Below are 17,987 nucleotides of genomic sequence, written 5' to 3' on the forward strand. Positions count from 1 at the left end.
TAGATAACTGCACTGATGATTTGTTATCTCCATATGTTATAGTTCTTAATACACAAGCGTTGGTCAACGTTGTTGGGACATTTTACATATCTGCTATTATAATCTCTAGTATATCAAGGGACAATAATTATCTATAGTTTTTTTTCTCCCATTTGTATTATTCTCTCCTTTCTATATAAGTTAAAACCTGGGTTTCTGATTGAATTTTTTTCCCTCCTGACTTTCCTCCTGTTTTTTCATATTAGCTTGTCATATTTGTGTTTCCTTAGAGTTTTTTATTTTCCCGCTGTCCTATTTTCACACTGAAGTGATTTTCTCTTACGAAACAAAATTTTTTATGTACCTTCATTTTTCGATTGTCTTGATTTAAAATATTAATTTGTTCCATTTTTGTATTCCTTCTACAATCTTTTATGTGAAGTTTTATCAATAAATTGGAAGCTTAAGGTAACCTTGAGTATAATAAAGTTTCACTTATATTGGTATTTAAAAAATAAACAAAAAGTAAAACTGTTCACGATTATATTTTAACGACACATCATATGTATAAAATATAAAAACATAAATAGTTAACTTTGACAAATAACCAACTAAGAGTAAGTAAGTAGTACCAACTACATACATCTTCAGTAAATCCCACATATATTTCTATCTTTATAAGCACATATCCAACATTTCATCGAATGGTAACACGTAAGAAGCACCTATCGCTAATCTTTACATCGTATGCACGTAGCTGGCCAAAGCTAACATATTAACAGTCAAAAACCAATAGCACGGTTTCTTATCTAATTACCTAAATTAAAATTAATCTCCAACTAAATATAATTGTCATTAAACATTTCCAGCCTTATTAACAAGGATTTAGATACAATTAACTACCAATGTACAACGTGACAAACAGTAAAAGATTTGTTGGACGTGTAAATTGTCGACAAAGTTCTTGTTCTTGATGCTAAGTGATAAATTCGATTGGAAGAGTCAGTTGTCGACAATGTTCTTGCTTTTTACATATATTTACATATATATATATATATATATATATATATATATATATATATATATATATATATATATATATATATATATATATATATATATATATATATATATATATTCAAGGAGTCTACAGTATTCACTGCCTTCCCTCGCTCAACCGTTTCCATCTCTCTCTGTTGTCCCATTCTCCATCGTCTACTTCGTTCCTCCAGGATTTTCGGGGTAGTCCTCTTTTCCTCCTTCCTATGGGGCTCCATTCGGTTATTCTCTTTATCCATTGTCATTAAACATTTCCAGCCTTATTAACAAGGATTTAGATACAATTAACTATCAATGTACAACGTGACAAACAGTAAAAGATTTGTTGGACGTGTACATTGTCGACAAAGTTCTTGTTCTTGATGCTGAGTGATAAATTCGACTGGAAGAGTCAGTTGTCGACAATGTTCTTGCTTTTTACATATATTTACATATATATATATATATATATATATATATATATATATATATATATATATATATATATATATATAAGAATATATATATATATATATATATCTGTATATATATATATACAGAGCTTTTTAGCTTCTATGAGTTCCGTCTGTATTTCTAATTTGTACATTGCCTCCCATAGTTCCAACCCTGGTACAGAGTCATACACCTTTCTCAGGTCCACAAATGCCAAATGTATATCTCTATTTTTTGCTTTTTTCTTTTTGCAATAGTTGTTCCAGTGTGTATATGTGGTCTATGCATGATCTTCCTGCCGTGAAGCCTGCCTGATCCTCCCCGTTTTTGCCTTTTATCGCTTGCTCTATCTTTTCTCGCAGTATCTTCCCATATAATCTTCCTATTGATGATATTACGCTTATTCCTCTGTAGTTTTCGAATCGTTTTCTATCTCCTTTCTTAAATATAGATGTCATATATGCCTCCGTCCATTCCTTTGGGAGCTGTTCTCCATTTATGACTTTCTGAAATGTCTATTGTATCAATCGGGTGTAATTTTTTTAATCCGTATTTTATGAGCTCAGGTGAGATGCCTCCAGGTACCAGTGCTTTCTTATTTTTGATTGCTTTTATGGCCGTTCTCATTTCCCTATCTGTTATTTCTATTTCTTGTTGTGGGGATCTGCTTCGTCTTCGCCCGTTTTCTTTTCCAATGGATTGCGGACTTTGTTCTGTTAACAGTTCCTTGTAATAGTCCTTCCATTCTTTGTCCTGTATATTTCCCAATTTAATTTTTTCTTTTGAGTTTTGTTTCAATCCTCTCAGTACTTTCCATGACTCAGAAGTTCTTGTACCTCCTATGTATGTTTCAATATTCTTAAGCTATTTAAGGTTCTTTCCCATTCTTCATTCTGTTGTTGTGTTTTTTGTTTTTTCACTTCTCTATCTTTTTCTCTATATTCTTTATAAACTTCATCGTTGTTTGTAGTCAGCCATTTTCTGTATAGTTGCTTTTTTTCTTCAATTATTCTTTTTTTTGGTTCATTTATTTCATAATAGTGCTGTTTATTTGTTATATGTTCTTTTTCTCCAAGGGCTTCGAATGCTGCTTGTTTTATACTCGCCTTTATATGCTCGTATATTTCTTCGATGTTGCCGTATCTAAATTGGTCTAGACGTTGTTGGTATAGTTCTCTTATTGATTATTCTTGGAGTAGTTCTATATTGTATTGTTTTTCTCTTATAATGTTCAACGGTTCTTCTGTAGAGGGGTCTTGTTATGTTTCCAATTAATGCCCATTTTTGCTGTCAGTAGTTTATGGTCCTGGTACCTGCAATATCCGATTTTATTGATTCTTCACAAATAATATTATCATCAATATCTTCTACACCAGAAACTTTCTAATCTAATCTCGGCGGCAAATAAACCACATTAAGTGAGTCAGCATTTTCACAATCTGAGTCTTCTTCTAACAAAGCTATTAAATCTTTAGTAGTTAGTGCCATCTTAATTTCATATTGCGAGGATTTACTGAAATAAGCAAATGCACTACTATATAAACGCATTCACATGATTATTGTTTAGCCTACTTCATTTTAATTTATATGAACTTCATAATATATTTTTATATTTATATAAACAAATAAACACAAGGAAACTTTCAAATTAAATAAAAAAAAACAAATATAACGTTTACAGCACATAGCAATTCTATAAATAGAGAATGATGTGTAATAACGAGATTGTATGTTCAAGTTTCAGATTGTTTAGTCTAATGAAAAAAATAAGTATTTTCCAAAGTTTTCTGTTTTTTGAAGTTCTGTATTAGGTACTCTCTAATAAGAATACAATTTTACTTTATTTTGTTAGACAACTATAAGATACCTGTTAAAAGACACATGATAATTTAATAATTATATCGGTCTTAGATTTAATTTTTACGTAATTACTTATGTATTTAAATAAATAATTAAAATTTTTTTTGGTACACCTCTGCAAAATTGATAAGTGGAATATGATTTCGTTGAAAAGTTATCGTTAAGGGGTTCGTTAAGTGCGATGTTGCCAAGTTTTCACCTTCAATTAAAAATTGTTTTAGTATAGTTAATTTGTATAAATAAGTACAGTACATTAGCAGTAATTTCACGTAAAGCTATGTTTCATTTGTGTTCAAAATTGTAAGACAAGCTCACTCTAGTATAACCAGCTTTGACTGCATTTGGTTCTACAAATCTTTTACTGTTTGCTCCAACTGTCATTTTATGATCTTACACAACTTTTGCAAAATGAAACATACAGATCTTTTCTTTCCTAAATTATATAATCATTCTCGTGTTTAAAATAAAACTACCAGTCTTAATAGTCCAAATATTAAAAGCAATTTGTTTCATTTTTCGAAAAGTTTCCAATACTTAAAGTTATGCTTTTAAGCATAATAAATTCGCAAAACTATAATAGAATATCACAATTTTGGATATATATTTTTGAATGATATTAAACAATTAATTTGTAAAGGATAATTATATAATGTGTATAATGGTTTCATTACATAAAATGTAATGCAAAAAAATAACTAAAAATGGAATTTTCACTACCTAAAAAAGTCAATGCTCGCGATTGCAATGATATCAGATTAATAAGCCTATAAATAATATAAGACTTACAAATATTGTTGAAAAAATGCCACGGTCCAAGAAAATATGTTTATGTTTTGTTGATTTGAAGAAAGCCTTTGATAAAGTAAACCAAGGCAAACTTTTACAACGACTAAAGGGTATGGGATTAGACAATAAAGGTTAATTAAAAACCTGTACTGGCAGCAAACAGCAAAAATCAGAATTGATAACAAACTGCAAAAAAAAAATACCTATTAATAGAGGATTACGACGGAGTATGTGTTGCCTATATTATTAAATTTGTACTCTGAAGCTATCTTCAGCATAGCATTTGAAAACATACAGGGCAGTATAAAAATTAATGGAATTAAAATATCAGCTATACAGACGAAACAAATTTGAAAGCAGATTCAGACATAGAACTTCAAAGGCTTATTGACACTAAAAATTACTATAATAAATTTCAATAAGCTATACAGAGCGTGTAAACAACGATAAAATTGTATTTTAATTCTTAAAGATGTTCAAAATTTATCTACTCGGTCCGATAGTAACAGTATATTATTACGATCACTTTATCAATCTTTCTCTTTTCTCGATTATTAGTTTTTATTGCATAGTATATAAATTATTGTAATCGCTGCATACCTTTTGATTTGATTCCAATCCCAGGTTGATTTTTATTCCTTCTTCAATATTTTCGAGGGCATTTTATTTTGAAACATCTTTTCGGAATATATATTAAATAACAGTGGAGAAAGTACACAGCCCTGACGAACTCCTCTTTTTATTGGCAATTCTGCTGTCAGACGATTGTCTATTTTGATCGACGCCATTTGATACCAATATAGTTTTTTAATAAGTGCTACAGTGTTATGGTCTATATCATGTTGTGTTAGGGTTTCTATGAGTTCTGTGTTTGACTCGATCAAACGCTTTTTCGTAGTCGATAAAACAGAGAAACAAGTCTTTTCGCAGATGTGGGCATTTTTGTAGTAATATCTGGAGGCAAAATAATGCCTCCCTTGTACCAAGCCCCCATACGAAATCCAAATTGATTGTCGCTCAAGTTTCTTTCGCATTCTCTGTATATTCGTTGATGTACAATTTTGAGTCAAATTTTCAGAAAATGGCTCATTAGGCTAATTAATCTGAACTGTGAGCATGTATTTGCTTTATTTTTCTTGGGTATAGGTATAAATGTCGATCTAAGGCAGTCTTCTGGGAAGATTCCAGTGGTATACATTTTGTTAAATAATAGTGTTAACATCTGAAGATTTTCTTCATTGATAAGCTTTATCACGACCTGAGGCTTTTCGTAGCTTTGCCGTATTGATTGTTTTTGTAACTTCCGATGTTAATATATTAAGTATTGTTTCTTGTACTATATTCATTTGTGATTCTGTTCTCTCGTCATCAAACAGATCTTTGATGTATTTTCCCACATATCAGACACATTTTCTAGACTAGATACTATTTGGTTGTTATCATCTACTAAAGTTGTAGTGATTTTTTTCTTCATATTTGTGACTTCCTTAATCTTTTTGTATGCATTAAAGTAGTCATGCTTTTTTAGTAAATCTCCCAGTTCCTCACAGTTGCTGCTCATCCATTCTTCTTTGGCTTTCCTGGTGTTGTTTCGGATGATTCTCTGGGTTTTTTTATATTTTTCTTCATTGCGATTTTTGTATGATCTCCTTATGTCCATCAGTTCTAGGACTTCTTCTGTCATCCATGTATTTTTTGTTTTCTGATGTTGTCTTGTAGTTGTGATTGTTGTTTTGAAAGTGTGCCAAATTTCTTCTACTTCCGCGGGTGCTTCACTGAACTTCTCTTTGAGTGTATCATTGAGTGCTTTCTCTATTTCTGCCTGTACTATTGGATCTTTAAGTTTTTCGAGGTTAGGTTTTATCTTCTCTCTGTATTTGATTTTCTTTAGTTTAATTAAAATTTTACCAACAACAGGATTGTGGTTGGAACCGATGTCCGCCCCGGGATATGTTATAACTCCCCTGATTCCATTTCTATAACGTTTGTCAATTAATATATAATCAATCGGGTTTCTTATTATGCGGTTTTGATTATCGCCAGGTGCTGTCCATGTATATAATTTTCTTTTTGGTTGTTTAAACCAGGTGTTTGCGATCATTAGATTTTATTATTGGCAACATTGGATAAGTATTTCTCCTCTATCATTTCTTTGACACAAACCAAAGTTTCCTACTACGTCTTCGGTCCGCCCTTCACCTACTTTGGCATTAAGATCTCCCATAATGTTTACAGCATTTTTCTTTGTGATCTTCATTAGCTGTTTGATCTCTTGGTAGAATTCTCGTACTTCTCTTTCTGGTTTTTCTGCTGTAGGAGCATATACTTGAATACAGTTAATATTACAAGGAGTGGTATTAATTTGCAGCATAGCTACTCTATCAGATATACGTATAAAGTTCTTTATACATTTACTGCTTTTCTGGTCAACTATAAATGCCACTCCGTTATAATGATGAGGATCGTCATTACCAGCATAGTATAGTTTGTCTGTCCAGATCCAGACCATCTGACTTCACTGACTCCGAGAATGTTGACTCCCATTCTTTTCAGTTCTCTCACGGTGTTATGAGATTTTCCTGGCATAAAGAGAGATTTTGCATTCCAGGTTCCAATTTTTAACTTGTAATTTTTGTTTTCCAATTTCGAGTGGTTCCTAGCATTTGTCGTGGGGATTTTCAGCACTCCTTGTCCATCTAAGGTCTGACACAGACTAGGGGCATTTTGTTTTCCGTAACTTGCCATAGTTATAGTATCTTGAGAATATTTAGTGTGTTGGTTTCTCCTTGCCTTACACACACACACCGCAGTATTATAACCGATTAAACCAATATCTGATTGATGACAATCATTTTTTATTTTTATTCTAAAAAAGTAAGCGTTTTGCAATATTTAAAATTTGTGGAATCGTACAAACAACTACTATAACAAAAATTATAAATAAAGCTTATATTTACAGGGTGTTTGAAAACACTCTGTACCTATAAATATAAAATTTTTTGGCCTTGAGATAAAAAATAATTTCTTGGATTTTTTCGTCCTGTACAAATGGTTCCTATTTTCGGATATCAAATAAAAACAGATAAAAACTTTTAAGATAAAAAATAATTTCTTTGTTTTATTTGTCCTGTATAAATGGTTCCTATTGTCGGATATCAACTAAAAACAATCAGGTTCTTTGTCTCGCATTTTTGCAACATTGAAATATGCATCTATTAAGGAATCAGAAATATTTCCACCCCAATTCGAAATAACAGGCAAAATTAAAGGAAACAAATGAGATCTTATCTTATCTTCTAATCTAAAAACCTAATAAGAACAGCAGAAATAGAGAAAAAATTGTGGCACTAATCGCAAACATTCATTAAAATTGAATAGGACACCAAAAGAATAATTGGGAAAAATCTGGGGAGGCATATATCCAACAATAGATTACTTGAGATAAAGAAAGTAAAAAAAGAGTCTTTTTTATGTTGCAAATAACGTCCTGATACGCTCCTAGCATGTTGAAGTTTAAAAAATGAATCTTTCATATACAGTGTGACCCATTTAGATTGGAAACACCTCTATAAAATTTGAAGTTGTTAACCGATGTTAACCAAATTTTTTTTTTAATGTCATGTAATACAAGGTCTATTGCGGGACAAAATATGAAATATTTAGTTAAATTTTCAGGGCATTCTACGATACTTTTTCTTCGTCGAAAATCTAGAATTTGTATTAGCGATTTTTTTATTAAAAAAATTTCTACGCCACTGGATTTAGAGTGGCTCCAAATAACTATGACAAAAATTTCATTAAGATATATTTATTAATAACATACTTATGACAACTTAAAATTTTAAAACTCACTAAGAAAAAAACACTCTGTATTAACGTTAAAAAAACACTCTGTATTAACAGAAACATGAAAACATAATTTTAGTTTAATCCTAGTTGCTTCTACCAATCCACCATCTAATTGGATACATTTGTCGTAGTGTTTATGAATATTTCTAATTACATTTCTTAGTTGTTTGGGAGTAATTTCTGCACATGCCTGTCGAATACTTGCACGAAGTTCGTTTTCGTCTCTTGCACGGGTTTGGCAAACTTTTTGTTTGATAACTCCCCAGAGAAAGAAGTCTAAAATTGTGAGATCTGGAGATCTGGGTGGCCAATCTATCAACGGACTACCCCGGCCTAATATCAAACAGTAATATCGTTGTCATGGCAACTGAGATTTAAGTTGTAGCATGTAAAGTTAATAATAATGTAAGTGCGTTACTTGCATTAAATTTTTATGCTATTTTAAACATTTTTTTGTCTAGTAGTGGTTTATTATTAAAATTATTTGAAAAATAATTAGTTTTATGGTTATCTGTTGATACAGGGTGTTCTTTTTTGACTCGCAGCTTAGTGAGTTTTAAAATTTTAAGTTGTCATAACTTCGTTATTAATAAATATATTTTAATGAAATTTTTGTCATAGCTATTTGAAGTTACTGTAAATCCAGTGGCGTAGAAATTTTTTTAATAAAAAAATCGCTAATACAAATTCTCCATTTTCGACGAAGAAAAAGTATCGTAGACTGCCCTGAAAATTTAACTAAATATTTCATATTTTGTCCCGCAATAGACCTTTTATTACATGACATTAAAAAAAAATTTGGTTAAAATCGGTTAACAACTTCAAATTTTATAGAGGTGTTTCCAATCTAAATGGGTCACACTGTATAAAAAAAAGCAAATAATTTCGAATACAAGACAGTATCAGATTATCTAGTAAAACTTTTTTCTATAATGAATACAACATTAAAACACAATATAAAATAAAACGATAAAATAATACACATAATACACATTAAAATAGTCATTTACAAGTAGAATTTTGTTAGATAGCATATACAGTCAGCCTGTTGGATCTTTGCTCAGGTGTGGCATTATATTTTATATTACGTTCGTTTTCTTTTAGCATATCCTAAACCATGAAATTAAGTCGCTTATCATTTTAAAACAGAATAGATCAAACAAAGATGTCAATATGACAAGGACGATGATTGATTCATTCACTGGGAATTTCACTTAGGTTCTGTATCTGACAGTGCGTTTGTCTACAACTGATTTCCATATATTTAAATTACAAAAAGAATTGTTAGACTATTCGTTTATTATTTAATTTTTTTATTAAGAAGTACATAATGTGAAATAATATCTCTAACCTCCAAATTGACATTTTCTAATTTTTATATTGACCATTATTTGACTTATATTTCTATTTAAATTGTATAAACATGACGGTGACATTTGAGCAAAGATCCAGTGGATCTGCTGTGTGCAAGATCGGTTATATTAAGTTCATAAGTGATTTTTCGCGATAGATTCGTTCCCCGAATTTTTGCTTTCTGTTTTGAATTTATTATAGTAGTCTGAAATCGGTATTTTATTACTTCTAAAAAATTTTCAATACGAGCCCCTTCCCATATCAGTTGGCTCACCTATGGAATTTGCAGTTGTCGATTACCATCAACAAATTATACTCTGCATGTTTTTATAAGTTCCCATATTAATTAATATGGCATTTTTCTTAATATTTATTAAAAACATGAACCTTGTCATATGAGTATTATTACTACCCTTATGGTTTTTCATTTATTTTCAACAATAAAAAAATTCACTAAACCCTGGCTATGCATTCACTTATGTCAACATACTTTGACATAAGTGTTGAAATGACATCAAACCAATAATATTGTCAGTTAATGTCAAATGTATTTTGTAGTATTGTAAAGCTTTTTGTCGTTTGTGAATTGTATACTGGGTCGAGGTAAAGTTATCAGGAGTCAGTGTTGCTGCTGGACAACTGCCCTGGTCATCCATCCGGTCATGAACTTCGTAGTGAAGATGGTAACATTTTTGCCATGTTCTTACCACCCAATACGACAGCTATGATTCAACCAATGGACCAGAATGTCATCCAGAACACAAAACTGCGCTATTGAAAAGCTTTACTCTCCAACATTCTTGCTGACGAGCAAAGTGGAACGGATCTGGTAGTAGCTTTGAAGAAAGTTAATCTCAAGGACGTCGTTTTCAATTTGGCAAATTGTTGGTCATCCATTTTACAACTTTCGATTCAACTTTCTTGGAAAAACTTGAGCCCAAACTTAGTGGCTGTTGACGACTCTTAATCCAACTAAAAAGACATCATTTTAAGCCCCCTTGTCGCTCAGCTGGCTCAAGACAACACGACAATAATTACTGAATCTGAGATTTGAGAATGGGCATCCGGTGACTGTGACAAAGACATTGACACCCAAGAAATGCTCACGGATGAAGAAATTGTAAGGGCCATTCAAAATGAAGAAACGGAAGAGAAGGATGTCGGTGATGAACCACATGCTTCAAAAATTTCTGCTGCTAAAGCTGTTAAAACACGGCCAACAGACCATAATGCTGAGGCATATAAGAGCTGGAGGGTTTGATCAGCACGTCGAGACTGATGTCAAGAAAAAAAAAACAGATTTTTTACTGCTTCCCATTGAAATTTATATAGATAATATGCATTTATTAACTATACTGTATATATATATATATATATATATATATATATATATATATATATATATATATATATATATTGTATAATATAATATTTTATTAATATACATAAAGCATTTTCAGAAATTTTCATTGGGGTTTTGCAGTTTTTCTTCTCCCAATAAAAAAGTCATAGGTAATCCGAACGATGCGATCATCCGAACAACCCGTTTCCCCGATTCCGTTCGGATTAACGCGACCATACTGTATTTGAAATATATCATCACTATCAGGGTATAAGGAGAAAGCGTTAAAAAGTGACCGGTTTAGAACGACTTTTTATCTCTTTAAACACTTCTAAAATGCTTTTCAAATTTTTTTCAAGGGCTGTTCAATGGCATTAAACGATTTTAAATATTATTTACGTTTTTCCAGCGCTTTTAATAGTCTTTCGATATATTTTTAACACTTTTTAATTACATTTCATAGTTTATAAGCACTATTCAGTATTAGAGAAAAAGTTCAGAACTGTGAAGCATTTAAAACGATCTATTTGATCTGGTTTAAGGCTTTCATAAAGTTTATTAAATGGTTTCCAGTGGTTTTCGTCCGTTTTAATGCTCTTTTGTTCCTTTTTAAAACTTTTCAATTATTTTTCATGCTTTCTCATAGCTATTCAGTACGAAAGAAACCGCGCTAAAAAGTGTCGACATGTGATTGAAAACGTGCAGTATTTACGACGCGTTTTATCGCTTCCATAAAACGTTTCAATGTTTTTCGCAGATTTTAAGACTTTTTCTTATTTGCAGGTTTTATAACGTTTTACTTGATCCCTTTCAACGCTTTTGCAACGTTTTTCAATAGTTTACAACGGTTTTAGTCCTTTTTGATACTTTTTCGTTACTTTTCAATCTTACTTCACGGTTTCTCATCACTATTGAGTACGAAAGAAAAACGCGCTAAAAATATACAGCCTTTAAAACGCATTTTGACGCGTTTCAACGCCTCCCAAAACGTTTTTAATGTTTTTCGCAGAATTTTAAGACATCTCATTTATTTTTAACGTTTTTCAAGGTTTTTGATAGCTATTTACTGGTACGAAAAGGCGTTAACAAATTTGACGCTTTTACAACACCTTTTGCTCCTTTTTATTAATTTTACAAAGCTTCTTGGGTTTTCGACGCATTTTAAAAACACTTTTCAATCCTTTTCTATGGTTACTAATCACTATTCAGTACTAAAGAAAGCATTATAAAACATGTAAGTGTTTAAAACGATTTTTTGATCGGCTTCAAATCTTCTATACCGATTTTCAATGGTTTTTGGCTATTTTTGTCCCTTTTACGGTTTTTTTAAACTTTTCAATCCTTCTTTGTCAAATTCTTTATACTGAATGTAGATGAAGTTCCTTATCTCTATTCAGAACTAAACAAACACTGAAAAGCTTAAAACAGTGACTCTTTTACAACGCTTCTACAAAGCTTTTTTAACGTTTTTCCCGTTGGTGCCACCTTATTTTACACGCGTGGTCTGTGGTTGGCCTTTATAGTTGAAAAATCAGTGTACTCAACTAGCTATCTGATAGTTACTGAACGTACTGAAGTTCCAGCTCTTATATCTGGCAGAGATCTAATTCAAACACCATTAAATCGACAAATACAATTTTTTATGTGAAATACATTCATCCAATAGACAGAATGTACATAGGAATATTTAAAAGAACGAACAGCAAAACTTTGTTTTGCTGTTCGTTCTTTTAAATATAATAAATAAATAAACGAAGTTTTGCCATTTTCTGTGCTGGTTAATATTCGCCTCATTGTAAATAAAACTTTTAAAAGAAAAATCACTTTAGACCTTAATGCAACCTCTTGCAATTTTCTTTTTAAGACGACATTATCCGAAAGCTTTAAAAATGCAATACTTTATAACAGAGCAATTGATTAAACATCTTTTTAAACATCCATTGCGTATCTGAATTTCATCCAGATTGACATATGCTAGATGGCTTCGTAGTCGGCTTCCAGGGGTGGACTCGTAGTACCGTTGAGGAATTCTTCTAGTTCGTCTCTGTGCGAATGGGAAGCTTCGTCGCGAGAGCGCCTTTTGTTTTTCTTATCGGGATCTTTGTGCTTTTCTTTATCCTTGTCTTTTTTCTTTTTGTGTTTTCTTTCAGTCTGAAAAAAATAATGTAATAATTATTTATTGATTAAGATAAAGATGATAAAATGCCACAATTGTGCCAAATTAAAACGATTAGTGGGAGTGGCTGGAGGGTCATGTTTGGTGTCATTCGATAGATTTTTCAGTTTTTTGATCCAATGTAAATTTTGCAAAATATTCGACCGTCCCGCTTCTTTTAACACACCCTATATAAGAGATATATCATTGGAATTATTCACCACACCTGATCACCATCTTGTAACAGGGGGTTTAGATATAGGTGAATTATATTGGCACATCTGACAATTTTTTGAAAGAAAAATTTCAGAAAAGGTGACATTAATTATCTGACACATCTGATGCAATTTTATGGTATGTCAACAATATAAAAGATTAAAAGGTATAGAGCCAAAAATGCGGAAAGATAGTTCAAAGAAAGTCCAAAGAACAAGGCAGATAAGACGCTTATTTAAAAGGTTATACGGCAATAATTATTAATATTACCTTAGATTTATCTTTTTCTTTTTTCTCTTTCCTTAACGATCCAGACGACATTGCATCATCTCCATCGCTATGTCCACTGGGATTTGAAGGATAGCTGGTCTTTGAACTGAGCAGTTCCATGTGTACATTGGAAGAATTCATACTATTACTATCATCGTAGACTGTGCTGTTGCTATAATCTAACGTTTGGCTAACTACCGAATTGTCTTCACCACCTGAAATTTGTTTAAAGCAAAATTTGTATAACTTATATTAGCTCACCTGAACTACCTTATAATGTAAAATTGAAAGTAAATCAAATGTTTAGTCTGCAACCACATCCGAGAATATTTCAACTTAGAACTAAGACAAATAGTGAGAAAGTGCTATGTTTGAAGTGTTATATAGAGTGAAGCATAGGCGCTAAAAGTACCAACAATAAACCAAATTGAACATGTAGATACGCAGACGCATGTAAAAGATTCTTTGAACTGCTCACATAATTAACGATCAAGTACTGAGATGGGTAAAAAAGAATAGAGAACTAATATACTCCACTAGAAAATTATACACAGCACAGTTTTTATGAAATAGCTGGTAATCCATAAAGTATTGCTAGAAAGGAAGGAAGAATAATAAACACTAATTCATATTCTGTATAATAGACAAGTTCCACTAAAGATTATAAGAACTATTGAAAACATCTAGAAAAACAACAAAATGAAAAAAAAAATAGTCAGCGGAATACGACAAGGGGATTCATTGAGCACCATGCTCTTTAATTTGATCATGGATGAAGTATGGATCTTCCCTATCTTCCTGGATATATACAGTGTAGGTAAAAGTTTATGGTCGGTATTGTAGAATTTAACAGGATATCTAACACAGATATAAAATCATATTTTCAGCGAATAGACAAAGACAACAATCATATTTCCCCTTGGTCTCCCCTCGGACAGTTCCAATCTCCGTTCGAATTTTTTCTGGGTAATATATCATCAGACAAATACATGTCGACTTCTTTTATAGCTCTCGATACAGGTGTGCGTTTAGATGAGTCATGTCCAATTAATTCATCAAAAATATACCACTCAAAGCGTCCTTACTTTGACACCGCGACGTTGCCAAATAATTTTGTATGAAGCTTTTTTATTGTGGCGTCATAATGCAGTTTATTATTTTTATTGGGAATAAGGCACAATGTGACTTTAAAAGAGGCTTATTTTGATGTTTAGATTTTCAATTCGGAAATCGTACTTAAAATACGAAACATGAATAAATTTTATTTATATAAAACGATTTCCTCAGTGGAAATCAAAATGTTAATTACACTTATTGTAAAGTAAAATTGTGGCATATTTCCAATAAAAAACAGTAAGCTGTCATTTAAATCAATGCGCCCAAATTTGATTATCTTAGAACATTGTTCAAATGCTAAAAAGACAACAGGTCAAATAAAACCAATAAGTTTGGCAACGTTGAACTTCCCCTCTTTTATTATTATTTCCACTTTTTTTTTTATTATTTCCACTAATGCATTTTCGACGATATAAAGGGCGGACCTAATATACCTCTCTCTTTTTAAACAGGTGTTTCGCACTCCATCTCACGTAAGGTCCATACCGACCACAAACTTTTACTTATACTGTATGAAGTTTCCCATGCTGTATCCCATGGATACAGCATGGGAAACAAAGAAATAAAAATACTCTTGTTACACGGACTATGCAATATTGATAGCCCAAGATGAAGATAGTCTGCAAAGACTGGTCCACAGATTTAACATCAGCAAAATAATTTAATATGACAATCTCATCTCAGAAAACTAAAACAATAGTCAGCAAAGAACCAACCAGATATAAAATAGAAATTGAACTAAAACGAAACTTGGCTGATCAGGTAATACGATTAAATGATGGTAGGTGGATAAGATATTGGTACGAAACCGAGGAAAAAAACACACAAACTGAAAAAAAACAGCAAACTGGATCCGTTTAGAACAAAATAGATTTGATACTGATAAAGGAAGCCTGTACTCAAAAGTGCCAAATAAGAATTAAAAGTCACATGTTAAATTGGTAATACAATGATTGTCTTACCTTCCGGTGATCTCCTCCATTTAGTATCAACCCCCATCCAAGCATCGTATGCGTCTGAAGTTAATTCGGATATTTCTGAGTTAATCGTGGAATCAAACTCGTCTGTGGTCTGTTTCATATCATAATCCTCTGGAATGCTTTTGTCTACTTCATTCTCTTTGCTTTCGTCTGATTTCATGAGAGGTTTTGATGGCGCTGTGAAGGGAGATTCGACTTTCTTGACGTGCTTTATGGGTTTTGAAAATGCTAGATCTTCTTCGAAATCTTCCTGCAATTCGGATACTAGAGGATTTCCCGTATCGGTGTCGCTGAAAACAAATATTTTTTAGTAGGTATTAACAAAAACACGGAATGGACAAAAATACTTAAATTGTAATACAAAAAGCTGTTGTTCATACAGTATGTTAAGTTTTAAATGAGATATAAATGGCAACACTGCGCACCGTCTACTTTCCACGAACTTCCATTGAGGCATCGTCAAAAATTTGTAATTATACAGTGGTTGTTTAAAGCAATATCAGCGTAGATTTTTAATTTATGTTTATAAACAACATATCTGTTTATACGCCCGTACAAAAGGTTCAAATACAGTAGAACTCCAATTATTCGGATCGCCAATTATCCGGATCAGATTGAGAAAAAGAAAAAATCAGTTTGTATAGGCGTCACGTCCTGAGAGAAATAAATATGTATGCAGGAACACTGCGCAGTAGTTGACCCTTCTAACTGCGAACACACTGTAGTGTAGCGATAGCAACGGGCTATAGGGAGGGGGAGCGATGACCCACGTTCGCGGCACCTGCTACTGCTACATACTACATAGTCAGTCGTTCAGTGCTTCTTCAACCTGCACTAGAGTGAATTGATGTGTTGACTTGTTCGTGTTCCTTAGTGTTTTGATTATTGTGTTTAGTGAACTACGATGAGTTCTAAGAGGAACCGTGTGGTATTATCGTTGGCCGATAAAACTAAAATTATCGAACAGTTGGACAAAGGTATGTCGGATAAACATTTAGCCGAGGTTTACAAAGTGGGAACGACAACAGTATCTGACATTAAAAAAAATAAATTCTCTATTGTAAACGTTGTATTTATTCTCGAGAATGACGCCAGAAGTTCATCGAGAAAGAATATGAAAACAGCTGAAAATAAAGAACTGAAAGAAGTGGAGTTTAAGTGGTTCTTGCAGCAGCGAACATTGGGGAACCCTCTTTCAGGCCCTATTATTTGTGAAAAAGCTATGCTTTTTGTCGAGAAAATGGAGAGTGTGGGTTCATTTAAAGCGAATAATAGGTGGCTACGAAATTTTAAAGCCAGGCACGGAATCCGCGAGTTGGACTTAAGTGGGGAGAAGCTTTCAGCTGACCCTAAAGCTGCTGAAAACTTCATTGAAACTTTTAAAGTTAAATCAGATTGTTATGACCCTGAGTTTGTATACAATGCTGATGAAACGAGCCTAAACTGGAAAGCCTTGCCAATAACTACATTGGCTTGCAATAGAGAATCAAGTGCTCCTGGTCACAAAGTAAGCAAAGAGCGCGCGACTACCCTTAATTGTGCTAACGCAACCGGAAATCGTAGATTACCACTACTCATGATGGGAAAATCCGAAAATCCCAGGGCATTCAAGAATGTAAAAAAATTTCTTGTGGTCTATAAAAACCAAAAAAAGGCTTGTATGGCTGCTACTTTATTTACATAGTGGTTTGATGAAGTGTTTATACCTGAAGTCAAAAAACACAAAAGACATTGGGAAAAGAAGGCAGCAAGGTACTGTTACTTCTTGATAATGCACCCACCCACCCCCTGGGAACCTGCATGAAAATGAAGAAGGCATTGTCGCTCATCACAAAAAAGTCAATTTAAACCAGAGTGTGACCACCTGCAACTCCTCATCGTCAAAAGAATGCGAGACTTGGCGGCGCGGAAACGATTCAAGTCAGCAAAACAACTGACTCTGCCTGATAGGTTAAAAGAATAATTCATTTTACTGTGATTCAGTTATGTGTGTCAATATTACGTAATGTAAACTTTGTCATGTACATATTGTTGTGTATACTGTATTGTTTTCATAATAAATACCGTATATGTTCTCCATTGTGTTTTGCTGTAATTACGTTTATTTCCTAGAAAATGCTTTTTTCGAGAAAAATCCAGTTATCCGGATTTTTGATTATCAGGATCGGGTCCGGTACCAATTAATCCGGATAATTGGAGTTCTACTGTAATAAAATGGTTTCATGGTGGTAATTCTGGACAACAGTGTGTAGATTTATTTTCTGTGTTTTTTGAGGGGAGACCAATTCCTTGTGTACAGTCGATTCGTAATATTGTTAAAAATTTTGAGAGTTGTTATTGCCTCAAAAATTGCAGAAAATGTCAGGCTCAAGAAGTATCACCAGAAAAAGTTGAGGAAAGAGAATATCAGGCGGTTTCTGAAGATCTCTCATTGGCTTATGCGAAAAAGATCGCTTTAAATTGTAACCAATCCATTTGTATATTGAATAAAAAAAGAAAATCAGTTCCTCTCTGGATGATTAGGGTAGCAGTTGAATCAAGTTAATAAATGATTAAACAAAACCTTGGTTTTAATTAGAGTTAAACCCAA

At 32.5% G+C, this 17,987-nt stretch overlaps 1 protein-coding gene across 1 annotated transcript in view; it reads right to left on the minus strand.

Moving 5' to 3' along the window:
* Window positions 1–1,570: 1,570 nt before the first annotated feature.
* Window positions 1,571–17,987, minus strand: part of LOC140436480 (rab-like protein 6) — a 37,301-nt gene continuing 20,884 nt past the window's right edge. Inside the window, exons 6-8 of the mRNA XM_072525333.1 lie at window positions 15,380–15,687; window positions 13,302–13,516; window positions 1,571–12,811 (exon numbers count right to left, since the gene is read on the minus strand). Of these exons, the coding sequence (XP_072381434.1) occupies window positions 12,635–12,811; window positions 13,302–13,516; window positions 15,380–15,687 (700 nt within the window). The 3' untranslated portion in view covers window positions 1,571–12,634. The remainder of the gene's footprint in view (window positions 12,812–13,301; window positions 13,517–15,379; window positions 15,688–17,987) is intronic.

Source organism: Diabrotica undecimpunctata, chromosome 3 (genome assembly GCF_040954645.1).
Source record: "Diabrotica undecimpunctata isolate CICGRU chromosome 3, icDiaUnde3, whole genome shotgun sequence".
In the NCBI taxonomy this organism is placed as follows: domain Eukaryota; kingdom Metazoa; phylum Arthropoda; class Insecta; order Coleoptera; family Chrysomelidae; genus Diabrotica; species Diabrotica undecimpunctata.